Source organism: Hyperolius riggenbachi, chromosome 2 (assembly GCF_040937935.1).
Source record: "Hyperolius riggenbachi isolate aHypRig1 chromosome 2, aHypRig1.pri, whole genome shotgun sequence".
Lineage (NCBI taxonomy): Eukaryota > Metazoa > Chordata > Amphibia > Anura > Hyperoliidae > Hyperolius > Hyperolius riggenbachi.
In genome coordinates this window covers 98061339-98088251 of record NC_090647.1, presented here as the reverse complement: position 1 = coordinate 98088251, position 26913 = coordinate 98061339, and the positions used below count along the sequence as shown (strand labels likewise).

At 45.0% G+C, this 26913-nt stretch overlaps 2 protein-coding genes across 9 annotated transcripts in view; one reads left to right on the top strand and one right to left on the bottom strand.

Moving 5' to 3' along the window:
- Positions 1-12254, bottom strand: part of NHLRC3 (NHL repeat containing 3) — a 71486-nt gene extending 59232 nt beyond the window's left edge. For 3 of the 4 annotated variants that reach the window (XR_011025691.1, XM_068265033.1, XM_068265034.1), the window contains exons 1-3: positions 12050-12253; positions 9398-9602; positions 362-517 (exon numbers count right to left, since the gene is read on the bottom strand). Coding sequence is in view for 2 of the 4 variants with exons in the window: in XM_068265033.1 (XP_068121134.1) it covers positions 362-517; positions 9398-9481 (240 nt within the window). In the remaining 2 variants the exon portion in view is untranslated. Of the gene's footprint in view, positions 1-361; positions 518-9397; positions 9603-12049 lie in introns of all 4 variants that reach the window. The other variant, XR_011025692.1, reaches the window with a different exon arrangement.
- Positions 12255-12704: 450 nt separating this feature from the next.
- The window catches only part of PROSER1 (proline and serine rich 1), a 54871-nt gene continuing 40662 nt past the window's right edge, over positions 12705-26913 (top strand). For 4 of the 5 annotated variants that reach the window (XM_068267106.1, XM_068267105.1, XM_068267104.1 and 1 more), the window contains exons 1-5: positions 12705-12927; positions 16107-16357; positions 18944-19009; positions 23330-23398; positions 24471-24565. In XM_068267106.1, coding sequence (XP_068123207.1) covers positions 16313-16357; positions 18944-19009; positions 23330-23398; positions 24471-24565 — 275 coding nt within the window. In that variant the 5' untranslated portion in view covers positions 12705-12927; positions 16107-16312. The remainder of the gene's footprint in view (positions 12928-16106; positions 16358-18943; positions 19010-23329; positions 23399-24470; positions 24566-26913) is intronic. The other variant, XM_068267103.1, reaches the window with a different exon arrangement.

Genomic DNA, 26913 nt, shown 5'->3' with positions numbered 1-26913 from the left:
GGAAGTATGTGATCAGTTTGGTCAAGTGATAGATATACGAGTCTCTGCTTGTTATGATCATGTGGTAAAGCAGGATGTGATCACAGCAAATCAGAGCTCTGTAAATCCATCAGCTGATCAAACAAATCACACGTTTCTCCATGAGTTCTCCTAGACATGACCATCACTATTGGAAAAGGCCACAGTCTAGCATGGATCGGCAACCAAAGTCAAAAAGCAGCAACTGTACAATGTTAATTTTTACTGATCATTTAAGCCCCAGCTTTATTTAGCATAATTGTTCAATACGATTTCTTGTGCAACAACACAGAGATTGCACCATATATAAAACTTAGCCCGACACAGCAGAAAATAAGAATACCTGAGCGACATAGACCAGCGAGGACTGGTAATCCACCGCAATATCAAAGGGAACGCCTGTGAAATGGTCAGGGTCTCTTGGCCACCCAGCATCCAACCTGAATAGCTGTATGTTTCGGGGTTCTGATAGATATTCCAAGATTACTTTCACCCAGAGCTGTAAGTCAAAATCAATCATGTAAACATATCTTATAGCAGGCAATGTTGTAAAACAATACGGAAGCATGAAATGCTGACCAAGTTGAGCACATTACCCTGACATTACCCTGTACTACCCATAGGTGGTTATAGGTATTTTTCTTATTGTTAGTATGTTTTGGATACCCATAAACCTGTGATGCTTAAAGGACAACTGAAGTAAGAAGAACATGAAGGCTGACATATTTATTTCCTTTTAAAGCCATTGGGAATATTTTATTTTTTTTAAATAACATGGATATGTTGCAAATTCGAAATATTTTTACCTTGTGTCATTATCGCCGGTCCCCGCCCCTGGATCGGTAAATATTAGCCCAGATCGATGGTTTATAATTCCAAGATGGCTGCCGACCTTTGGCTTTGTCTTCCAGGTCGGCAGCCTCTTCCTTTCTCATACCTCTTACTCTCAAGCGCCGATAAAATAGCGCAAGAGAAAGATTTCAGGGGCGCGTCCGTGAGCTCGTGCAGCGCTGCCTGTATAGTCACTGATCGCGCTGTGATAGCAGGGAGCCGCGCATCAGTATCTGGCTGCAGCGATGCTGGCTCTAGGAGTAAGGGCAGGGGAGCCGCACATCAGTATCTGGCTGCAGCGATGCTCGCTCTTGGAGTAAGAGCAGGGGAGCCGCACATCAGTATCTGGCTGCAGCGATGCTCGCTCTAGGAGTAAGGGCAGGGGAGCCGCACATCAGTACCTGGCTGCAGCGATGCTCGCTCTTGGAGTAAGAGCAGGGGAGCCGCACATCAGTATCTGGCTGCAGCGATGCTCGCTCTAGGAGTAAGGGCAGGGGAGCCGCACATCAGTATCTGGCTGCAGCGATGCTCGCTCTTGGAGTAAGGGCAGGGGAGCCGCACATCAGTATCTGGCTGCAGCGATGCTCGCTCTTGGAGTAAGGGCAGGGGAGCCGCACATCAGTATCTGGCTGCAGCGATGCTGGCTCTTGGAGTAAGAGCAGGGGAGCCGCACATCAGTATCTGGCTGCAGCGATGCTCGCTCTAGGAGTAAGGGCAGGGGAGCCGCACATCAGTATCTGGCTGCAGCGATGCTCGCTCTTGGAGTAAGGGCAGGGGAGCCGCACATCAGTATCTGGCTGCAGCGATGCTCGCTCTTGGAGTAAGGGCAGGGGAGCCGCACATCAGTATCTGGCTGCAGCGATGCTCGCTCTTGGAGTAAGGGCAGGGGAGCCGCACATCAGTATCTGGCTGCAGCGATGCTGGCTCTTGGAGTAAGAGCAGGGGAGCCGCACATCAGTATCTGGCTGCAGCGATGCTCGCTCTAGGAGTAAGGGCAGGGGAGCCGCACATCAGTATCTGGCTGCAGCGATGCTCGCTCTTGGAGTAAGGGCAGGGGAGCCGCACATCAGTATCTGGCTGCAGCGATGCTCGCTCTTGGAGTAAGGGCATGGGAGCCGCACATCAGTATCTGGCTGCAGCGATGCTCGCTCTTGGAGTAAGGGCAGGGGAGCCGCACATCAGTGGGAGCACGACTCAGGGGGCGGAAAGAGAGAAGGAGATGGCCACGCATCACGGAGAAGTGACAGAGCAGGGGAAATAAGCTCTGCCTCCCCGCTCGCGTGTTGAAATATTCGACTGAACTGGTCAAATAAAAAAACAACAACTGTGATTTTGGGGGTCAGGCTGCAGAAAGAGCAGCGAAATGGGCACAGAGCATGAGAGGACAATAAGGTAAGTGGTCTTCTATAGTAAAACCTTAAAAAAAAAACAGTTTCCACTCACTTTAAGCAATACCAGTTGCCTGGCTATCATGCTAATCCGCTGCCTCTACATTTAGCCATGAACCCTGAAATAAGTATATCAGTGTTTCTGATATTAATATCAGATCTGAAAAGATTAGTTGCATGATTGCTTCTGTTGCGATTCAGACACTACTACAGCCAAATAGACCAGCAGGGCTGTGAGGCTACTGGTATTGCTTAACCTTCCTGGCGGTAAGCCCGAGCTGAGCTCGGGCTATGCCGCCGTAAGGCACCGCTCAGGCCCCGCTGGGCCGATTTGCATCATTTTTTTTTTGCTACACGCAGCTAGCACTTTGCTAGCTGCGTGTGCAATGCGATCGCCGCCGCTACCCGCCGATCCGCCACTATTCGTCGCGCCGCGGCCGCCCCCCCCAAACCCCCTGCGCTGCCTGGCCAATTAGTGCCAGGCAGCGCTGTGGGGTGGATCGGAGTCCCCTTTGACGTCACGACGTTGATGACGTCATTGCGCCCGTCGCCATGGCGACTGGGGAAGCCCTTCAGGAGATCCCGTTCTTTGAACGGGATCTCCTGAACTCCGATCGCCGGAGGCGATCGGAGGGGCTGGGGGGATGCCGCTGAGCAGCGGCTATCATGTAGCGAGACTTTGTCTCGCTACATGAAAAAGAAAAAAAAAAAAATTTAAAAAACGGATTTGCTGCCCCCTGGCGGATTTTTTGCAAACCGCCAGGAGGGTTAAAGGACTTCCGAGGCCAAAACGAAGAAAATTTACACTTTACCTTTTTCTTAGCAGAATCTATGGAGGATGCCCTGTGCGTCCTCCGCTCCGTTCCGCCGTCAGTGTAGGCCTTTTCGTTCCCCCAGGGCTTGCCCCGACCCCACCGAATGGGTCGCATCGATGCTACCCCTAAGATGGCCGCCACCTTGATCCGTGGCTGCGCAGTACACTTTGCCGCAATTGCGACTGCGCAGCCTTTACCCCGCCTCCCGCCGCGTATGAGTCCCGGCATCCTCCTGAAGCGTGCGGGAGGCGGGCTAAAGGCTGCGCAGTCGCATCCGCGGCAAAGTGTACTGCGCTGCCGCGGATCAAGGCGGCAGCCATCTTAGGGGTGGCATCGATGCGACCCGTTCGGTGGGGTCGGGGCAAGCCCTGGGGGAACGAAAAGGCATACACTGACGGCGGAACGGAGCGGAGGATGCGCAGGGCGTCCTCCGTGGATTCTGCTAAGAAAAAGGTAAAGTGTAATTTTCTTCGTTTTGGCCTCGGAAGTCCTTTAACCAGACCAGACTTCAGTCGATTTTCACCTTATGCATCTGAGCAATATTCATTCGCCAATAACTTTATCACTACTTATCACAATGAATTGATCTCTATCTTGTTTTTTCCACCACCAGTTAGGCTTTCTTTGGGTGGTACATTTTACTAAGGATTGTTTTTTAATGCATTTTAATGGGAAACTTGGAAAAAAATGGAAAACATTCATTATTTCTCAGTTTTCAACCAGTATAGCTTTAAAATAATACATGCTACCATAATTAAAAGCCACGTATTTTATTTGCCCATTTGTCTCGGTTATTACACCATTTAAATTATGTCCCTATCACAATGTATGGCGCCAATATTTTATTTGGAAATAAAGGTGCATTTTTCAGTTTTGCATCCATCACTATTTACAAGCTTATAATTTAAAAAAATAATAGTAATATACCCTCTTGACATGCATATTAAAAAAGTTCAGACCCTTAGGTAACTATTTATTTATTATTTTTTTTATTGTAATTTTTTTTAATTCAAAATTGTATGTGGGTATTTTTTGGAAGTGTGGGAGGTAAACAGTTAATTTTAAATGTAATGGTTTGTGGGTTTATTTTAAAAAATGTATGTAGATGTAGTTTTACTATTTGGCCACAAGATGGCCTCAGTAAAAAAAAAAAATTCTTCCTGTAAGGGAGTGTTTAATGTGTTCCCATTCATTGATCTCCTAGCTAACAGGTGGCTGCATGGGAGCGTGCGTGCGATTGGTGCGGGAGCGCGCAGCAGCAGCCTTTTGGACGTAGCAGCTACGTCCAAAAGGCTAAAGTAGTTAAAGTGTACCTGATATGACCTGAAATAAAGATTCATACATACCTGGGGTTTCCTCCAGCCTCCTTCGGCCTGATTGCTCCCTTGGCACCATCCTCCGGCTTTTGGATCCTATGCTAAGGTCCCAGTAACTATGGCCAGTCGTGGCATGCACAGTGCGGCTGCGCACACTCCCTTATCTCTCCCACGCCTGCGCAGAAGGCGGAGGATGGTGGGGAGGGACAGATCAGGCTGAAGGGGGCTGGAGAAAGCCCCAGGTATGTATAAATTCATGCTTTTATTTTATCACAGGTTTACTTTAAAAGGAAATAAATATGGCAGCCTCCATATACCTCTCACTTCAGTTATCCTGTACTTAAAGTTACATGTTTCATGAAGATATAAACACGTGCATATTTAGTATCAAAGCCTGCTTAGAAATTGTTGTGTTTTTTTCATTGCAAGTGTTAATAACTCAGGGCTACAAATCCCAGTCTGTCTGCAGGTGGATGACGTATGACTGCAGTGCCATTCATGCATGGGCAGAGTACCAGATAGTTCCATATTCACAATGGACACTCACTTGCCCACTGGAAACAGGAAATTACAGGACCTGGAAGCTGCTTCACAAGGGGACAGGCAACTGACATTACTATCAAAAGAACCAGTCGAATTCCACCAAGGTGGAATTTTATTGGCCCATTTTCAAGCTGCATATATTTGCAGAAATCTATTGTTCCTGCCATTTGCAGGTGCGAATGTGAATCTTGGCCTGCCGTGCCATCATGCACCACCTTTAAGCGTATGTCCTACGTAGGAAAAAAAAATACTTAATACTTGGCATTGAACATTGAGCAGCCTTTTTAGTCATTTTGCATGCAACAATGGTCTTATTTCCAGGGCTGTGGAGTCGGTACAAAAATCTTCCGACTCCAACTCCTCAGTTTATGAAACCACTACTCAGACTCCAACTCCAACTCCGGGTAACCAAAGTGGCCCCGCCTCCGACTCCTTAGTCTAATATTTAACAGGGCTGTGGATTTTGTACAAAAATCATCCGACTCCGACTCCTGACTCTGACTCCTCAGTTTATGAAACCACGACTCCAAATCCGGGTGCCCAAAATTGCCCCGAATCCTCGACTCCGACTCCACAGCCCTGCTTATTTCTGTTCCCTTCTTCACCTGACTCAGCCCTGTATATCCGATTTGCATCGGCTCGTCAGAGGGTGACGAAGATCGAGAAGGGTTGTCTGAGATAGACCTTACAGTATTCCTACCACAAATCTGTTTCTGGTAGCGCAAACGGCGATCTATCTGCACGGCCAAAGAAATTGCATCGTCTAGAGATTTGGGTTCAGGATGTCCAATCATCACATCAAGAATTGCATGAGACAAGCCTGCCAAAAAACAATCCAAAAGTGCAAATGACCCCCATCTCGCAGATACCGCCCATTTCCTGAACTCAGCAGCGCGTAATTTTCAACCGGACCCTTGCCCTGCCGCAACGTCTTGAGCTTCCGCTCAGCGGTAGAGGCAATGTCCGGATCATCATAAATTATAGCCATTGCTTTAAAAAATTCCTCAACCGAGGCAAAAGCCTCATTTCCCTGGCTGAAGATTATATGCCCAGGTCTGGGAATCCCCTGACAACAGAGTCTTAATGAACGTAATCCTCTGTGCCACGGTTCCCGACGAACTAGGTCTTAACTCAAAGTATGATAACACTCTATTTCTAAAATTCTGAAAGTCAGATCTGTGGCCAGAAAACCTTTCAGGTACGGGCATACGAATGTCCGTGACTGGAGGAGATCACACTGAGTTTATAGCTGATTGAAGTTCCTGAATAGCCCCAAATAGCTGGCTAATCTGGGTCTGTTGGTTCAAAACTGCCCGGGAAAGATTGTTTACCGCGGCGGTCAGGACTTCAACATGACTATACAGTGCGTCCATTTGGTTTTGGTCTGCCGTTCTGTAACGATCGGTGCCAGCACACAGAGAGAGAATCTGATTATTGGTGATCTGCAGTATCACCAAGAATACAGATATATACCTGATCATTGATGATCTGCAGAATCACCAATAATACAGATATAGTACTAACCTCTGGACACCTATATAGTGTGAGTGCTTGGTGCAACAGTAATAACTTTGAGTAAGACCACCCGAGGCGCAGGTGGTCTTTGGCAGTACGGGCGATACTGCCTTTTGGGAAACACAGAAACCTTCCAGCAGCCTCAGACCTCCAAAGGGGTGGAGTCCCAGGGTGAAGGTAGGAAGGACCTGCGAGTGAGTGACACCTGACAGGTAGACGTCACTGGCAGGTCTGGAGACTATCTCTAAAGGAGGGAGATAGCTCTCTGGGTCGGGCAAGTCAGGTCAGCAACACACAGACAGATAAGGTACAAAGACAGAAGACTGATTCGGTATCCAAGGCAAGCAGTGTCTGGCAACAGGTAATCAGATATACGTAGGTACCGAATCAGAAAGCAGAGGGATAGTCAGGAATGCAATAGGTCATAACAGATATCAACAATGCCTAGTCTTGGGTGTGAGGTCGTGGTCTCTACACCCTGGAACTAGTCTGGAGCATAATATGATGGTACAAAGTTTTCCTAGACTTGGGTGTGAGGTCCGTGGTCTCGACACCCTGGAACTAGTCTAAAGTATAACACAATAATAACAGCGGTAATCTGGCTCAGTGTGAATTCCCAGGTCCTCCTGGTTCTAACACACTGTTGGATCTGACTAAGGTCTGAGTGCTTCCACGTAAGTGTTCGCAATGGCAGACAACCAGCAACTGACAAGCAAGCTGTATATATAGTTGCAGGACTCTGCCGCCCCGCCCGAGCCACTCAGCCAATCAGGAGTCCAGCAGGAATCAGCTGATCATCCTGATCAGCTGACACATCTCCTGCTGGCATAAAGGTCCTGACTTCTGACGCGTGCGTGCGTAGCTCTCCATCCAGGTGCACCAGAGAGCCCAGCCGACCCAGACATGCATTGCTGCGCGGAAACCGCCGTGCTGGACGTGGATTCAGCCGCCTTGCCGCTAGTACACGCGGCGGCTTCTCCGCGTTTTCTCACAGAAGCAGGGTACAATTTATTTACCTAAGTAGTGAGAAGCCTCTAAGTAGTGAGAAGCCTCTGGATGGTCTAGACTAGGCTTCCCAGATCCGAGTACATTTGAAATCGGCGCTGGTAGACTTGGGCGCAGGATACAGCGCTATATGGCTGATCCTGCTTCTGCACAAGTCCGGGCCGATTTAATTACTATTCCCCCTCCAGGCCGCCATGGATAGTGGGGGAATGAAATAATTTGGCTTCCAGCGATTGCTGGAGGCCGAATTATTGTGTTTTTAAGCAACTTCGGCTCTGTCTTCTGACGGAGCCGACGTTACTCACTGAGCGCCGCTATAGACTGATTCCCATTACAGTCTATGGCGGCGCTGGCTGCGCCCAAATCTAGCAGCGCTGAAAAGCACTGCTCCGCCAGATCCTCCTCGAGGCCACCACTGCTGCACAGGACCCCCTCCTTCTTCTGTACACCCTCCCAGCCATGTGCAAACACATCCACACTGGGCATGTCCAGTAAAGTGAAGGCACTAGTGCACGGAAGAAAAAAACGTGACTTCACCCAACTGGGCATGCAGTGACCATACTTGTGTGTACCTCGTATGAATGTGCTTGTGCATGTTGGGAGTGCGGCCACGAGAAGCATATTCGATAAGCTTTTGTTGTACATGTTTAGGACTCCGCACTGGAACAGTGGGCTGCAGGAGAGTCGGGGAAATCTCTGGGCTATCCTGAGGCAAGTATCTAATGTTACATTAATAAAAATATTTGTTTTCGGATCTTTAAATGACCTCTAAGGACACTTGTACTAGCACTGGATTTTCAGCCGAGGCAGCCTCAAATAGCTAGTTCACATAAGTTTAGAAGAGCATGTGTACGCACCTTAAAGGGGCACTATGGCCAATTTCTTCTTTTTTTGTCACTTGCATATAATTATTTCTGTGTGGAGCAATGTTAATAACATGTATTGTGGCAGATCAAAAGGATTTTTACACTGCCACCATCCATTTATAGCTTTAGAGTCACATCGGAAGATTTACCTTTCTGACGCGACTCAGACTAATCCTTTTAGCAGTAGGAGGCATTCATTTTTGCAGCTTGAGCTGCTGTTATTGTCCACCCCTCTGGTCAGCTCAGCTAGGATGTTCCATCTTCTAACTGCACTATTGTGCAGTTACTGAGCTCACTTCAGCGCGTAAAGTGCAGAATGCAGCCACCGTACAGTGCAGGATGCAGCCGTACAGATCTCTGTTTATACACTGCAGCCAAGGACCCCTGTAGCGAAGCTGGCAATGATTCCCTTGCGCACTTCAAAATTCGAAGTTTGGTGGCTACCATAGAAACAGTAGGTGTCCGTTTCATTGCCAGCTTTGCTACAGGGTTATAGTGGCAGTGTAAAAAAATCCTTTTGATCTGCCACAATACATGTTATTAACATTGCTCCACACACAAATAAATACATGAAAGTGACAAAAAAAAGAAGACATTAGCCATAGTGCCCCTTTAAAGAGAACCTAAGCAGGCGTGCATTTGTAATAAACAACATCCTGATCTGGGGGGGCGAGCCGGATAAGGTAGCGTCCATCCCCGCCGCTCCCCGACCCCCTGAAGTCTGTAATGGTTTACTTTCCCTTCCAGGGGTCACAACACTGCAGAGCTGTGAGCTGAGAAGCACAAAGTTTAGAAAGGTGGGGAACAGGCGGCGGATAAGCGGCGAAAGGCCATTGAGAGGAGGGAGGGAGCAATCCTGACACCCAGAGTGGGCGTTTTGCAGAAGTGCCTGTCCTGCAATGGATGCCCTTTTCCCTCGAGATCGCCGACAAGCTGTATGTCAACAATTTCGGGAGGTGATAGCGCGGCGCAGGAGGGGAAGAGAGCGGCGCATGAGGGACACAGAGGCATGTCATGGACCAGAGAACATGCCTCTGTGTCCCATATGTCCACCCTGTACTGCTTCAGGTACACTTTAACTTGTGTATAGGGTGACTTACCTCAGGGTTATCATAGCTGTATAGCAGCAGCACAGCCAGGGACACAAGGATCCCAGACAGACATACACTGTATTTGAATTGCATGTTACTGTGAGCTTCTGTCACAGAGCCATAGCAGTGATGAAACGTCTTCTGCAGAGTGCTTTGTGTATTACATCAGGCATGTCATGCACGACTCCTCCCACAAGTGACAAGTCCCCTTCACCTGCAGAAACATGAGAAACTGAGACCTCTGATGTTTAATGATAGTATTTATACCCCAAAACCCCAGGGCAAAATTTCACGGCTTTCCAGATCGTGGATTTTGCTGCCTGGGGGAGGCAAAGCTTGGCGCTGTAGCTCTGCCTCCAGTCCAGTCAATCTCCACCGATCTCCAACTCTCCCTGCCCCTCTCAGTGAAAAAAGACAGAGTGGCAGGGAGAGGCAGAGCTACTGCGCAAAGCTCTGTCTCAACCTGAAAACATCACTGAGTTTTGCCCCGTGGATTTCAGGAGTATAAATACATTGTTCTGGAATGTGTCATATCAAGGCAAGTTAATCAAAGATCATAGATCAGGGTGATGGCAAGAAGACCCTTTGGAGCTCATTGCTAAAGATAAATGGGCAAAAATACCAGTGGAGATATGCAAAAAGCTGGTCTGCAATTATAGGAAGCGTTTGATTGCTGTAATAGCCAATAAAGGCCTTTCTATTGATCATTGGGAAGGGTATGAATAATTTTGGACTGGACACGTTTTGCACAAATGTATATAAAAGCTGAGAAATGTTTTTTTCCCCACAATAATGCCTCTTGTACATCGTCTTATTATCTTTTGGGAGACACCTATGTCATTTCCCGTAAAAAAAACAAAAAAAACAAAAAAAAAATACTTGCTGGTTGAATAAAAGTAACGTTAAGTCGAAATTTGCCAGGGGTATGAATAATTATGGGCAGCACTGTATGTGTTACCCTACTGCGAAAAAAACCCTGTCATTTAAAGCTCTGGATTCTTAAAGGGGCACTACAACCAAATATAGGCTATAGGGATTTCCCTAGTGGCACGTTTCTATCGGCAAGAGAAACACAAATTAGATAGGCCGTCTGTATAAGATTTATATCTCATATACAGATCCTGGCCTCGCAAAGGAAGCGACATACTCTGTATTCAGTTAGAGTACATTTAAAATCGGCGCTGGTAGACTTGGGCTCAGGATACAGCGGTATATGTCTGATCCTGCTTCTGCACAAGTCCGGGCTGATTTAATTACTATTTCCCCTCCAGGCCACCATGGATAGTGGGGGAATGAAATAATTCGGCTTCCAGCGATTGCTGGAGGCCGAATTATTGTGTTTTTTAAGCAACTTCGGCTCTGTCTTCTGACGGAGCCGATGTTACTCACTGAGCGCCGCTATAGACTGATTCCCATTACAGTCTATGGCGGCGATGGCTGCGCCCAAATCTAGCAGCGCTGAAAAGCACTGCTCAGTTCAGTTAGGCTGTGTGATTAACAGCTATCTCTCTCCTCTTGTCAGCTCAAGCCCCGTTCTTGTAATGCAAGCCCGCAAGCCTGTTCTCGTCATGCTGTGAAAGGTGTTAGGTAAATATACAGGCTGCCTGTTTATTTACCTAGGACATTTCCCCGCAAGGTGCTTGCTGCTGAATGAACTTGCATTAGGAGAACAGGGCTTGCACTGACCAATAGGAGAAAGATATTAGCGGTTATCACACAGCCTAGCTTCCCTTGACTTGGTGATAGCAGGATCTGTATCTGAGCTATAAATGACCCAGATGACCTTTGTAAACAAAAGCACCAAAGCACCGTCTAATATGTGTTGCTTTTTCTAAAAGAAACATGCTACTAGGGAAATCCCTATAGCCTAAATTTTGCTGTAGTGCCCCTTTAACTGAGAAAGAAAGAAAGAAAGCTAGTTCTAACTTGGATTGGGACTCTACAAGTGTTTGGCAACACATTGCCAGCAATATAATGTTGTGTAATCTAATCAGCACTTTTATTATTATCTAATGTCAAGTACATTAGGGTGTTTGCAGGCTAGCAATCGGGTTATTAGTTTTGGAAGCCCTAATGCTGGGAATACACAGCTCGATTTTGAGCCATTACGATGGCTCGATAGATAATTTCCGACATGTCCGACCACCGTTCGATCATCCTGCCGCTTGATTTCTCATTGAAGTGAAATGAAAAAATGTTAAGAAAAACGAGCGGAAGATAAGAGAATCGAGCGTGCAAAACGATCAGGCGCAGAATCGAGCGCCATAATCGACCCGTATAATCCCAGCATGAGGGTGGAAATCCAGTTAAAAAAAATTACATACTATCCTTTATGATTTTAAACAACACTATAAACACTGAATCCAACATAAATGTAATTAAAAAAAGGAAGGCCCTCTTGATCAATGTTTGAGTCCTGTACTTGTAGGGGGTTAATAAAATACTTCTGCCTGTCAATCAAATCATTGTAAAAAGTTCCGAATTTTTAAAATATAATTACATTCAAATAGGCCTTTTCCCCCTAGCTAGAGAGCATCTACAGGGGCGTACTGTCAATAAACACACGTGTCACGTGACAGTTAACCCATAACACGGTTACTTAGAACACATTAGCCTCGGCGGTGACAGCTGTAATGTGAAGCAGAGCAGAAGACCACATACCTTTCCAAGCTAAACTCGGCGGCACAGTAAATACATATTACAGCGGGTCCAGCCTGCTTGAAGCTGCTTTTCCTTCCCTTCTTCCTGGAACAAAAACATCAACCTTCCAGCACCGCAAGGGTTAAAACGCCTCCCTCCCACAACACAGCAGCACTGTGCAGATAGGCTGGGCGGTGCTGGGGCGTCACCACACAGCGCCCGTATAGTTCCTGTACTGTCTGATTGTGCTGCCCGGAAGCTCCTCCACAGTCCACACTGAGTAGCACGCATGCTCAGTGTGCAGTTAATTATGCTGCTGGTGATAAAATACTAAATATCTCCGCTTCCACACATCCCACACTCTCTAAATTTTCAGGGTAGGGAGGGGACCCCCCGAATGACCTCTATGCCAAATTGCAGCCCCCGAGCCCCGCTGGTTCCCGAGATAAGTTTGTGTAATATATCTCCTGAACCAGCGGGGCTTGGGGGCTGCAATTTGGCATAGGTGTCATTCTGGTGGTCCCCTCCCTACCCTGAAAATTTGAGGAGTGTAGGATGTGTGAAAGCGGAGATATTTAATATTTTACTATTAACTTCACAATGAGCATGCGCGCTGCTCAGCGTGGAAGGGAGCTTCCGGGCAGCACAATCAGACATTACAGCCCCGGTGGGGCCCCAGGCTTTGTGCTGCTCCGGAAGTGCTCCTTGCTGTGTCCTGGGCTACTGATACATTGTATCAGCGCTGGAATATAACATGGATTAGCATTAGGGATGGCTGTGCATTCATTGAACTGCTGACACCTTCTCATTCGAAGCTGCGCACCCTCCGGTCGGTCCTGTGCAGGGTGCCCGCAGCCTCTGATAGAGCAGATCGCCATGCACGGTCCCCAGTTTGTGGGGTAAGTCATTGCTGCAGCCTGCATCGCTACTGCAGATTGCACTTTACTGCATTCTGTGATGTGATAGAATGACTATCATTTATGGCAGCTAAAATACATTTACATTTATCTCCTTTAAATAAATGGAGGGAATAGGAGGTGTTGTTCTCAGCAGCCAATCAGATTCCAGCTGTCATTTTGTTGCTTGTATAGAAAATATTTCTACTGAATTTTAAACCCAATAACTGAAAGGGTTAGTATGGTCCCCAGTTGTATTGCATATCATAGCAGAGTTTTGAAAAACATTTCTTGTGTGTATTTTTTTTTTCAAAATATTTTTGATTTTAAAGCTTTTACCAAAAACTCCCCAGGGGAGACAAAACCAGTGCAAACAATAAAGTTCCATATAACCATACATCAAATCTTTCTGCTGCTAAGCGAACAGCATACACACAACAGCATGTCACCTTCTTTGATATGGTCTTACTGGAGCATATTTTTACATCAATCAATACATACCCTTATCTTGTCTGTATTTTTGTAATGGATTTAAAATACCTGGCGGGCTGGATCCTGTGGCTCCATTTCCTGTTGAGATGATAGTGCACTTTTACACAACAGACAGAAGACAGGCTCCCCTCCGTAGCAGCCGTCGACTCAGCCATACTATGTTTTAGATTTTTGCCCCCTCAGCTTATTGTTTGACAACCCTCCTGTGGAGGCTTCCCGCACCGGCCTCCCGGAACCTCATTCGCCCCACCTAGAAATCAAATATGAACTTGTCGTATTGAAGATGCAAAGTAGTTGGCCGAATAATTTGGCCGTAGTTTACTACAACCTATCCACAACCTAAAAGTTGTAGAGCAAGAGTGAACAGAGGCGCCAGCAGGATAAAAGGTTCTAAAAGGCTTAAAATCCCTCAGGAGGTGGTGATGGACTCGCCTCCCCGAAGCAGACAAGATACCGTCAGTTTTATGACAACAGGTTTATAAATATACTCCAAAACAAACAGTGCAATGTGTTTCATGGGTATGTTCCCACTTCCTCTGACAGAGGCGCTATCCGTGACCTAGACACTATACTGTGTACTCCTATCTGTTTATTGCATGAGGAAGTGGGAACATACCAGTGAAACGCGTTGCACTGTTTGTTTTGGAGTATATTAATAAACCTGTTGTCATAAAACTGACGGTATCTTGTCTGCTTCGGGGAGGTGAGTCCACCACCACCTCCTGAGGAATTTTAAGCCTTTTAGAACCTTTTATCCTGCTGGTGCCTCTGTTCACTCTTACATTATCAATATCCACCCCTGGTGGAGGGGTTGATCCCCATTTTTCCTTAGCTACAAAGAGCGACTTCTAATCCTCAGTGAGGACAGGTCTAATCTCCTCACCTGCCTATGCAGTTTTTACTTAGGCGGTAACCCACGTTTGTGAGTATATACATTATATACTTTTCATTTCCAACCCCTTGTTTTGCATACTACACTATATTGGGCTCTCGGTATTTCTTTTGCCTTAAAAGTTGTAGAGGGTGCTGTCCATCCTATCATGGTAACGGAATTTCATTTCGCTATGAGGTTTCCTGCTGGGTCCCTTCAAGTAGATCAGCGACCGCTCCCCTTCATGTACGAGGGTGTCCACACCTGTGCAGTAAGCCGGAGCAGCTCGTGCACAAGCTGTTCTGTGCTACTGCATTGTGGTGAATTTCAATGAAGCTAACTTACATTAAAATACATCTGATTAATCACATGTGAATTTTAGTGCAAGATGCACATTTTTTTATGTGAATTTTTAGTATACCTATTGACTTACATTGAAACACAAATCGTGCAGAAAAATAAGCAAACGTGTGGTCTAAGGGTACGTTTCCACTTCAAGCATGCATAGTTGTAGCTATTTTCCAGATGCGTAATCGCATGCTATTGCAAATTTTTTTGCATGCAAAATAGCTATTTTTTCAGATTATTAACATACACACAAAAACCCCCAAACAAACACAAAAACACCATGCGCGATTCTAAATTTTGTAGCACTGCTGTCCAGATTTATTCTGCATATAGTGGAAACAGGCCTATTGAAATACATTGATATGCAAATCTCTGTGCAGAAAATGCATGTAGGGGAAATGGGCCCTGAATTGGCAGCCCCTGAAGGAGATTTGTGAACCCAAATTCACACAAAATTGTAAATCGAAATGCATAATTACACTCTGCTTAAATCCTCATACATGTAAGCGGCAGTCTGGGACCTGACTTCAGACACATAACAGCACAGTGCAAGCTCCACAATGGCTGCAAACAAGCTGTTCTAGATAACAATTCTCACACATGACCGCTATATAAATGTTACAATTATATACGTCTAACACGCGCTACTGGAATCAATTCACTTTATTGTTTATAGGTCAAAAGGATGTAGAAAAAAAATATATAAACAGGAAAGTATCATGCCCCAATCCATTCATCCATTCCACTCCGTTCCTTCATACACACCACTGAAGGGCCCTTCAGAAAAATATGCAATAAAAATTATAAAAATATAATATAAAAGGTGTATATATACAAGTTTTTCTCAGAGTTTGGGGATATGGTGCTTCCTAATATGTTTGAATCCTGCCCCAGCAGTTACCTATATGAATATACAAGACTTGATAGGGACTCAGATCAGTTAGACAGCCGTTCTAGTGGACCTCCCCCATTCGTATCCTGTGTTCCAGATACGGAATGTAGGTATCAGTCAGATCAATTGCTTAACAAGGGATTGTGCAAGTAACAGTCCTATACGGATCCTTATACACTCCACATACCCCTCCTGGTATTCAATCGTTTAGCCGGGAGCTCCGCTGTAGTCCGGTTCCCTCAGTGCTCTCACGCTGGCCTCCTAGTGTAGCGTGTGTCACTTCCGCTTTGACAATACAGAGCTTCGCTCACCACACTTCCTGCTCAGCGTAACTCTCGTGTGTGTTGGCTGTAGTTTTTCGGGTGACGTCACCACTCAAAGACAGACCTCTGGATCTTTTTGCATAGGCAACCGCTGCGCGCTTCCGCGGTATACCACGTCCACGGTCTCTGCTGCCAACTTGTAAGATAGAAGATAGAAACCTCTACGCGTTTCTGCCAAAATACGTTGGCCTTCTTCAGGAGGATTTAGAAAGGCTATATAAATGTTGTTCTTATATTTTCTCTTATTTATTTTCAGGAGGAAGTAGGAGGAAGTAACATATAAAACGTGTGCCCTGCATGCTGCGCCAATATCCTCTGTTCATGAAGATGGAATACTGTCTTTACCTTTCTGTAATATGACTGATATGACCAAGACACCTCCGAGCTGAAGAGGAAGACTTCTGTATACAGTGTTTGGGCTTTATGGACTGTGAATAGGGCTGAAAGGACAGCAGAGCAATCATGGATAAAAAGTCATTTGAGATGGTCCTGGATGAGGTCCGAAAGGTACGGCATAGCGGTTTATCCACAGAGGCTTCTTAGCCCTTTAGCAGTCAATTTCTTTAGAAGCTTCCAAGTGTTCCAGGCCAATTTATTTTAAGCACATTTTTCATTTCTTATATTTCCTTGCTTCTAATTAGTACTGCTGTAATGTGTACATATGGCCAGTTGTCACTAGGGGGGAGTGAGAGTCAATAGCAGAGGATTTCTGCCTTCAGTTTCTATATTTACTGTTAGCACAGATAGATCAAAGCTTTCCAATAATTTACACCACAACAAGTGCACTGCTTTTGACCTCAGTCGGCAGAACTAATCTCAAACGAGATAACTCTATTGAAGCTACAATTGGGTTAAAGGGACTCCGAGCACATCTCATGGGTATGCCTTTAAAGGACAACTGAAGAGAGAGGTATATGGAGGCTGCCATGTTTTTTCCCTTTTAAGCAATAGCAGTTGCCTGGCAGCTCTGCTGATCCTCTGCCTCTAATATTATTAGCCATAATACTTTCAGTCATAGACCCTGAACAAGCATGCAGCAGTTCGGGTGTTTCGGACATTATTGCCAGATCTGACAAGATTAGCTGCATGCTTGTTTCTGGTGTGATTCAGACACTTTTGCAGCCAAACGGACCAGCAGGGCTGCCAGGCAACTGGTATTGTTTAAAAGGAAATAAACATGGCAGCCTACATAGTCTTCTCACTTCAGTTGTCCTTTAACCACTTCAGGACCACAGGGCTAAAGACCAGGCTGTTTTATTAATTGGCCACTGCAGCTTTAAGGCCAAGCAGCAGGGCCACACAACACAGCACACAAGTGATTCCCCCCCCCCCCCCTTTCCCCCCCACCAACAGAGGTCTCTGTTGGGGGGGTCTGATCACTCCACAGTTGTTTGTTTTATTTTCTTATTTTTATAAATATTTGTTATAAAAATTGAATCCCCTGCTCCCTCCCCCTGCCAGCCAATTGGGGAGATCAGCTGTCATAGGCTTCAGCCTATGACAGCCAATCACTCCCCAGCCTCAGGAGGGGACAGCCGTGCCACACGGCTGTCCCCAGTACATTGCTGCTGCCAATTGCTGTACATGTAAATAGACAGCGTACCGTCTAACAGTCTTCCGAGCGGCAATCGCCGCTTGGAGACTGAAGAGTGGGCGGAGCTCCGCCCCCGAGCAGGAGATGCGCGCGTATCTCGCGCAAACTGTAGCCCCAGGACTTGACAACAATCGGCGTTAGGCGGTCCTGGGGCTGCCACCACGCCCATGGGCGTGGAGCGGTCTTAAAGCGACTCCGTAACAAAAATTGCATCCTGTTTTTTTTTATCATCCTACAAGTTCCAAAAGCTATTCTAATGTGTTCTGGCTTACTGCAGCACTTTCTGCTATCACTATCTCTGTAATAAATCAATGTATCTTTCCCCTGTCAGACTTGTCGGCCTGTGTCTGGAAGGCTGCCAAGTTCTTCAGTGTTGTGGTTCTGCTATGAACTCCCCCTTCCAGGCCCCTCTATGCACACTGCCTGTGTATTATTTAGATTAGAGCAGCTTCTCTCTTCTCTCATCTTTTACAAGCTGGATAAATCGTCCTCTGAGCTGGTTGGGCTTTCACATACTGAAGAATTACAGACAAGGGCAAAGCTGTTTGCAGGAGAAAAACAAGCAGCCTGAAACTTCAGTGCATGAGAACTGCAGGGGGAAAGAAACACACAATGATCTCTTGAGATTCAAAAGGAAGGGTGTATACAGCCTGCTTGTGTATGAATGTATTTTCTATGAGTGGACATACTGTACATCAACCTACTTCCTGTTGTGGTGGCCATTTTGTTTGTTTATAAACAAACTTTTTAAAACTGTTTTTAACCACTTTTAATGTGGCGAGGAGCGGCGAAATTGTGACAGAGGGTAATAGATGTCCCCTAATGCACTGGTATGTTTACTTTTGTGCGATTTTTTTTTTTTTTTTTTTTTTTTTTTTTTTTTTTTTTTTTCCCCCCTTACAATACAGATTCTCTTTAAGGTCGTTAAGCCAGACGACTTCCAACAAAGTCGTGCTATGGGTCATAGCACGACTTTGTTGGAAGTCGTCTGGCTTAACTACCTTAAGACCGCTCCACGCCCATGGAGGAGCCTCTTGCAATGGCCATGCTTGTCACTTCCTCTTCCTGCTTCATTTAGTGATGCACTCCTCTAACAGAGAAGACAGGGGTGACCGAGAAGTTATAACATAGCCAAGATGGCAGCCGTGATTTTTAAATTGAATTCGAATGAAAACTATTCTGTGTAGAATGGCGATTCAGGCATCAAATGAAAGAGGAGAGCACCAGCTACAGAAAGGTATGCATCTTTAAGTACTTTGCAGTACTGGTCGGAGTCTCTAGACATACCCATGAGAGGTGCTCAGGGTCCTTTTTTAATAGTCCGAAACTTTCAAGCAGGATCATACAGGTGGCCTCTGTACACACACTCAATTGTTGGCTGACAACGATCAGATATGTGTACATACCTTTAGTTGAACAGTAAACTGTTGTTTTTGTTTTTTTTATTTGACAATGGATTAATTGACGAGTAATCACCCTGCTTCTTGCTTTGTCCACAGGCTGTTATGACAGAATACAAAGTCAAGGCTTTAGAATACGTACACGGATACTTCTCTTGTGAACAGGTAATGTGAGAAACATGCTAATAACACGTCACAGGGTGTGGTGAATATAGAGATGCTAATCATTACAGATTGCATTAAATCTACATACAATCCAGATTTATTACCATCTCATTAACCATCTCTAGAGGTGAAATTTTAGCAACCTGTGCAACTGTGTGTAATAAAATGTCAATGTATCCAGTAAACTACAAAAAGCGACTGAAAATGGCCACTAATAGGTAAACTGCACAACTTGGAGAAGTGGTGATGATTGGCTGTCACTTAAGCTTCCGGCTGATGGCTTCCCCTTGATTCCCTCACCCCCTGCTGGTTGGAAGGGAGAAGAGCTGAGGTAGCGGGCACAGCTATACTGGGCTCATGTATTGTCTATTTGTGAAGTGGGAGCACTGGTGGGCAAACCAGGAGGGCCTCCGATAACATCAGTGTACAAATTCAGTAGTGTTGTGATTGCTCAGAGGATTGGGAGGGTTCTCTGTAACTCTACATTAAGTCAACCTTAAGGCCGGTTTTACGCTTTCTGTTTTCTTTTGCATTGCGGTGTGGATATGATGTTCCTGCAGCTTCCTGCCGCAACGCAATAAATGAGAAACGTGACCCTGCAGCAGGGTGTGCCGACAGGATCATATGCATAACGCTGCCTCTGCTCAGTGAAGTACTCCCTTCTGGGCAGGAAGTACATCACTGGGATTCTGGTTGGTCTGCACATACGTGCTGGGATGCACCACCCTCCCGTCAGTTAAATTCCAGCGTCGTCCAATGACTTCTGCTGCATCACCGCGGAAGTCCTACGGTAATTTGCTGCTGACTTTGTATTGGCTCGGTGGTAATTCGGGAATTTCAGGCGTGAAGCAGTAAGTGTGCTAGGCCCCGTTGCATTGTCATTGCGTTAACATGCGGTGACGCAATGCACAATTGCAATGGAAGTGTAAAAGGGGGCTGAGACACATATGCTGAAATCCTATAGGATGACCTCTGATTTTATGATACAGGGTGCTTAAAGGGAGAAAAAACTGATTTCAAAGAATTATATTTGATACGGAAAATGTTTTAGCTCAAGAACAAATTGCAAACTATTAGTTCTTAATTTCAGTCACCTAATTATAAATTAATACTATGAGCAGATTGTGTAGGTAATCCTCACATTACATGGAAGCGGTAAAATTGGCCAATAATCAGACATTAAAATTGGATGTAGGTATGCACCATTCAGGTTTTTTTCTTCCACAGAATTTACTGTGCTGTTTAATAACTGTAACAATCAATTTTTAATCATAGTAATTGCATCGTTCAAGCTCCTTTCTTCTGAAATCTGACAATGGCACTGAGGCGCAACAATGTAAATATTTACAAAGCCTTTACTGAATGAATGCTCCCAATAGCTTTAGCAGCAATTATTCAACATTATCAGGCAATCTGATTAGTTCTTTAAGAAAAAGTTTTCACAGGAACCAATTATGGTCAAGTGTGTGCCATCAGGAACGCGCATGGGAGTTATCTCCCGCCACAGCTGTTTAACGCGCATGACGTAGCTTCTACATCCAAAAACAATGCAGGCGACAATTCAGGACTTAAGGTGCGTACACACATGCGGCTATAGTCGTTTGAAACGATCGTTCCCCGATCATTTCAAACGACGATCGTTTGAAAAAAAGCAGCCAACGACCATGAAGTCTAACAACAGACGAGCTAGATCGTTCAAAACGAATGATCTAGCTTGGCGGATTTTTCCCAACGACGATCGTTTGCAAAAGTAGTACATCGTTGGAAACGATCGTTCGTACTAGGCTTGACATGCGCATTTCACTATTTCTCCATGGAACTTTTCATTTTTATGCGCAAGCGCAATAGTTGCTTTTACGTGATGTGACGTTCGTTCTAACGATCAGATCGTTACACACCTTTTTAAAACTAACTTTACTTAGGTCGTTCTTTTGTCAATTAAAAGTTCGTTCGTCGGTCACAACGAACGATCGTTGTCGCATGTGTGTACGTAGCATTAGAATCTACATCCTTAAAGGGAAGGTTCAAGCAAAATAAAAAAATGAGTTTTACTTACCTGGGTCTTCTACCAACCCCATGCAGTCATCCTGTGCTCAGGTAGTCACTCACTGCTGCTCCAGTCCCCCGCTGGCAGCTTGCCGACCTCGGAGGTCGGCAAGCCGCATTGCGTACATTTTTACGCATTCCCGCTAGTGCAAGAACATTAACACATACATTTTTACGTGTTAGTAGTTCAATGCATAAAAATTTACGCATAGAACCAGTAACACGTAAAAATGTATGTGTTAATGTTCCTGCACTAGCGGGAATGCGTAATAATGTACGCAATGCGGCTTGCCGACCTCCGAGGTCGGCAAGCTGCCAGCGGTGGACTGGAGCAGCAGTGAGTGACTACGAGGGCACAAGATGGCTGCATGGGGCTGGTAGAAGACCCAGGTAAGTGAAACTCATTTTTTTTTTATTTTGCTTGGACCTTCCCTTTAAATGGGAAGCTGTGAAAGTAGTATCAAATTAAGCAAACATTAAAGACAGTAAAAAATGAATATAAATCACTGAGACTGCTGATGTCTTTGGAATGCATATTTGTACCTCACTGAAGCAGACTGACTGCAGGAAAAATTATCAGATGTACTCCTAGGGAAGTAATTAGTGAGGAAACAAAGCAGATAAAGCTTTCTCCCCTAAAGGGGCCCATGCACCTAATGATTTTCCCGCCAATATACAGCAGATTCAATCACTGTGATCGAATCTGCTGTGAAATCATTGTGCAAACGCTGACAGAACGATCGCTTTCCGTCCAAAATCAATCGTTCCCGTTGATCCGTTTGGTAGCTATCGGTACACTATCCAGCTACAGATGAAACATTACCTCCTACGAGAAAACGGAGGAGAAAAAGTTGATTGAATAAGGGCCATAAGTTGGCCCTTTATGAAGTTTCTTTTCATGCCTTCCCTCTCTGCATCACAATACTGCAGGTATATTTTGTTTTGAAATTCCACTTTTCCAAAATATGCTGTAAAGCAGGGGTCTCAAACTCAATTCGCCGCCTCTGCCCGCCCCTCTCACTCTTCCTTCACAGAGAGGGGCGGGGAGAAGCGGCGATCCGTGCGGCGATTGATGTCAGGAGGGGCAGAGCTGAAGCTGAAAGCTCTGCCCCTTCCAGGAAATGCTGGCGGATTGCCCCCCGGGCGATTTGGGGGCTCTGCAGCCCTTATTTAGCGGCGGGGATGCGGCAGATTACTTGGGAGCACTGAGGCGAACTATAAGGAAGCTTTTGCCTGCGAGGGCCACAAAATATTGTATCGAGGGCCGCAAATGAGACCCCTGCTGTAAACCTTTCAGTGCTGCTTAAATATTAGTAGTTTAATACGGTTGAAAATGAATTTTCCATTTTCATTATGGAGTTTTAAAACTATAAGGGCCTGTCTCCACTACTTAGATTTTCTGTGCATTTTCTGCGCAGGAAAACTGAGAACCAATGTTAATCAGTGGCCTAGTTTCCACTTGACTGCGTCTTTCACATATAGATAAACAATTGACGACAGCAATGCAAATCTGTCAGACAAGTCATGCAGAAAGATGACGAGTGGAGACAGGCCCTAAGGAAAAAAAATGCACTTATTTTCCAGCCTGGACTCTGCACTCTGTGTTGCAGGACAGGGAAACATTGTTATTGTTTTTCCTCACTTGCACAAATTGAGTGGCAGCAGCATGGATACTTTCAACCTGACAGCCTGAGTTTGGATTATGATGGAGGGGGCTGGGTGTCTTGTATGTTCAGAATCTAAGTAAGCAGTTTTACATAATTGCCATTGATCCTAACCTTGTGTAGAGCAGAGGTGACATAACTTATTTCTAAGCAATAAGCATGCTAAAAGAGGACCTGTAACAGAGGATTGAACTTCATCCCAATCAGTAGTTGATAACCCTTTCCCACAAGAAATCTTTACCTTTTTCTCAAAGAGATTATCAGGGAAGTCTGTATGGCTGATATTGTGGTGAAACTCCTCCTACAGTGTGACATCAGCACCTAGGTACTGACATCACACTGTGGGAGCCTTGTTGCATTGTGGGAAATAACAGCTGTTTCCATTTGCCAAAAAAGCAGCATTTCCTTCCACAGACATCACCTGCCAGCAGTAAAGATGCCTCCATGTGATACATTTCAGAATGTAAATCAGGGAGAGGAAAGATATTACAATGGGCAAACACTGACTAAATAATTTATAAATGATGATTATTGTAAACATTAAGCACTTTTTTTCATAATGTTATCACTGCAGTTCCTCTCTAAGTTTAATTGTTCCTCTACTTTCTAGGTGATCGAGTTACTGAGATATTTTTCATGGGCAGAGCCTCAGCTGAAAGCAGTGAAAGCGATGCAGCATGTAAGTGTTCTCCTTATGGAATTTCTTTATTCTTCACTCACAGAGATATTGACTATGACCCCATTAAATACTACCTCTGGTAAAAGAAAAATGTTGAATGGCAATACGTAGATGCAGTCTTTGCACGGTATACAGTTAGATGAACATACAGAGTTTACATCTGGCACATCGTAGTGTCTAGAACAGACTCTCATGTATAACTGTCACACCTGTTTGGCACCTCCTTTAGGGCTCCAACCCACTATCAGCCATTTCTAAGCACTAGTGATTTGAAAAGCTCTTGCTAATACAATGCTAAGGGGGATTTTTATAAAATCACATCACTCAAGTGAGAACACACACATAGCATTACAACATTAGCATGAACTTTTCAAGTCTCAATTGCTTAGTAACGTAGTGCTAGTGGGTTCCAGGCCTTAGTCCAGTCCATTTATAGTCCAGATAAGAAACAAACACCGGAACTGAAATGATATATAAAAAAAAAAAAAAACAGTTTGTTACCCGGCTTCTGCCAGCCCCGAGCAGCCTTCCTGTCCTGCGCTGGTCCCCCACGATTCTGCTGGTGCCAGCCGCTTTTGGTTCGATGGACTCGGCAACTGTGCCTGCATGCCCCAGGCCACGCGTATCTTACTCCGCAATAGAAAGGTACACGTGGCTCAGGGCACACAGGCGCAGTTGCCGTCGGCTGTACGATAGTACCAAAAGCGTCGGGAGAACAGAGAACCGTGGAGGACCAGCATGGGACAGGAAGGGCTGCAAGAGACTGGCAGAAGCCCCAGGTAAGTGAAACTGTTTTTTTTCTTACAATTTCAATTCCCCTTTAATTTGTAGATGAACACTGATTTACATTACATAGCTCGCTAGAAGAGCCCACTGCAGGCCTGTTAAATGTCATCTACCCTGGACAATGCCATAGTTAACACACACAGTGTACCCTAGACAATAAATTTGCTTTAGTTGGAAAAATATGATCTCTTTGAAGGTTTTAATACTATCAGTGTTGTAATTGATCAAGGCACTAATGGATTTTTTTTTCTTACTATTGTCTTTGTGCTTTTATTTATTTTCTCAGAAAATGGTGGCTATACCTGCAACAAAAGTAGTGAATATCCTGAACTGTTTCACATTCAGCAAGGATAGACTCAGTGCCCTGGAGCTGCTGGCAATGTGAGTAGGCCCTGTGTGTGTATATTGTGAGGACGCCCCCTGTGTGTGTATTGAGTACTCTGTGTGTGTGTGTGTTGTGAGGATGTCCCCTGTGTGTGTGTGTGTGTGTGTGTGTGTGTGTTGTGAGGATGTCCCCTGTGTGTGTGTGTGTGTGTGTGTGTGTGTGTGTGTGTGTATTGTGAGGATGTCCTGTGTGTGTGTGTGTGTGTGTGTTGTGAGGATGTCCCGTGTGTGTGTGTGTGTGTGTGTGTGTGTGTATTGTGAGGATGTCCCGTGTGTGTGTGTGTGTGTGTGTGTGTGTGTGTGTGTGTGTGTGTGTGTGTGTGTATTGTGAGGATGTCCCGTGTGTGTGTGTGTGTGTGTATTGTGAGGATGTCCCGTGTGTGTATTGTGAGGATGTCCCCTGTGTGTGTGTGTGTGTGTATTGTGAGGATGTCCCCTGTGTGTGTGTGTGTGTGTGTGTGTGTGTGTGTGTGTGTGTATTGTGAGGATGTCCCGTGTGTGTGTGTATTGTGAGGATGTCCCCTGTGTGTGTGTGTATTGTGAGGATGGTGTGTGTGTGTGTGTGTGTGTGTGTGTGTGTGTGTGTGTGTGTGTGTGTGTGTGTGTGTGTGTGTGTATTGCGAGGATGTCCCGTGTGTGTGTGTGTGTGTGTGTGTGTGTATTGTGAGGATGTCCCGTGTGTGTGTGTGTGTGTATTGTGAGGATGTCCCCTGTGTGTGCGTGTATTGTTAGTACTAGGAGTGCACCAAGCACACTGGTTGCACAGAGCTTCTGTTCACGCTGATTGCACAAGCACTTACAGTTATACCCATATGACAATCCTGTTTTATCTGCGCTCAGACAGAAGTGGACTGAAAGCCAATCTGAAGCTAAAATAAACTTATGAGATAATGAATTGTATGTGTAGTAATAGCAAAGAAAATAGTCTCATATCACAGGAAGATTAAAAAAAAAAAAAAAAAAAAAACTTCAGTTGTTATCTATGCAAAAGAGCTTCTCTGAGCTATTGGACAACTTGGGTCAAATACAGTCCTGTTTTCTGAAGAACTTAGACAGCCAAGAAACAATGAGAGACAGCTTGAGATGAGAGACAGAGTAAGGTTTTAAAATTGCAACTGTAACAGTATGATGCAATGTTATAAAAAAATATAACTGAAAATACGAATGACTATTTTATTTGCTACTAACAATCTATTCATTATCTGTACTACACAAACAATTCATTATATCATAGTTGTTGTTTTTGTTTTTTTTTTTGGGGGGGGGGGGGGGTTGTTTGGGTTTTTTTGCTTCAGGTTTGCTTTAACACAAGGACAACCCTTTTTTTTTTTTTTTTTTTTTTTTTTTTTTTTTTTTTTTTTTTTTTTTTTGTCCTGTAGAGGGAGCTGTTACACTAGTGTCACCAACTCTCCGCACATAGAAGTAGTTCTGACAACAAATAGTACTATATTTCCATGTAAAGAAACCCTTATGCATAATTTGTCCATATATGGCACAAGCTAAATGGCTGTTGGTTGACCATCAGTAGAAAAGGAAGGAAGTGTGGTTGTATGTTTAAAGAGGATAGTAATAACTACATTAAAAAAAAAAAAAAAAAAAAAGACTTGTGCACCCAGGATCTATTTATTTTTGGTGAATGGGGAGTTGCATTTTGAAGTCTAGATTGGTACAATTGTTTTAGTTGGGGTTAAATAGAAAAAGTAAAAACCTCTCATCCACAGACAGTACATTTCCCCCACTGCTGGATACTGTAGTGCACTAACCAGGAGCAACTCTGATGGAAGTAGGTAAAAATTCAATAGCCTTTACTGAATAATTCATAAACCTGCAGGTAAGACGGCTAACACGTGTCAGGCAGAAGATAAGCCCATCATTATCAGCCAGGACTCAGCACTTTTACCTTCTGCCTGAAACTTGCTGGCTGCCTTACCTGTGTGCTCATGGATTATTCAGTGAAGTCTAATGCACAGGTTCCTCAGGGGGCCCTAAATCCAAGAACATTCCTGATCACATGAACTGCTATATGATGGGGGAGAAATATTCAGTAAAACCTGGGATTGAAATTAACTTAATTTAACCCTGCCTAGCGTTATGATTATTTCTGGATTTTAGGGTCTAAAAGCGGAGCCATTTTTCTGCAGGCTTTTAGACCCTAAAATCATGAAAAAAGAAAACCACCGCAGAGAGATCTGCAGCAGCCCCTGCACACTCTCCTCCCTGGGATCCAGCGCTGCAATTTTCCCTTCGTTTATACGACGGGAGTCTGTGTACATGTGGCTGTAAAAAGCAGTCCCTGTATACACTGATCTTTTCTGTCAAAGCGTCGCATCCCAAAAATAATCAGG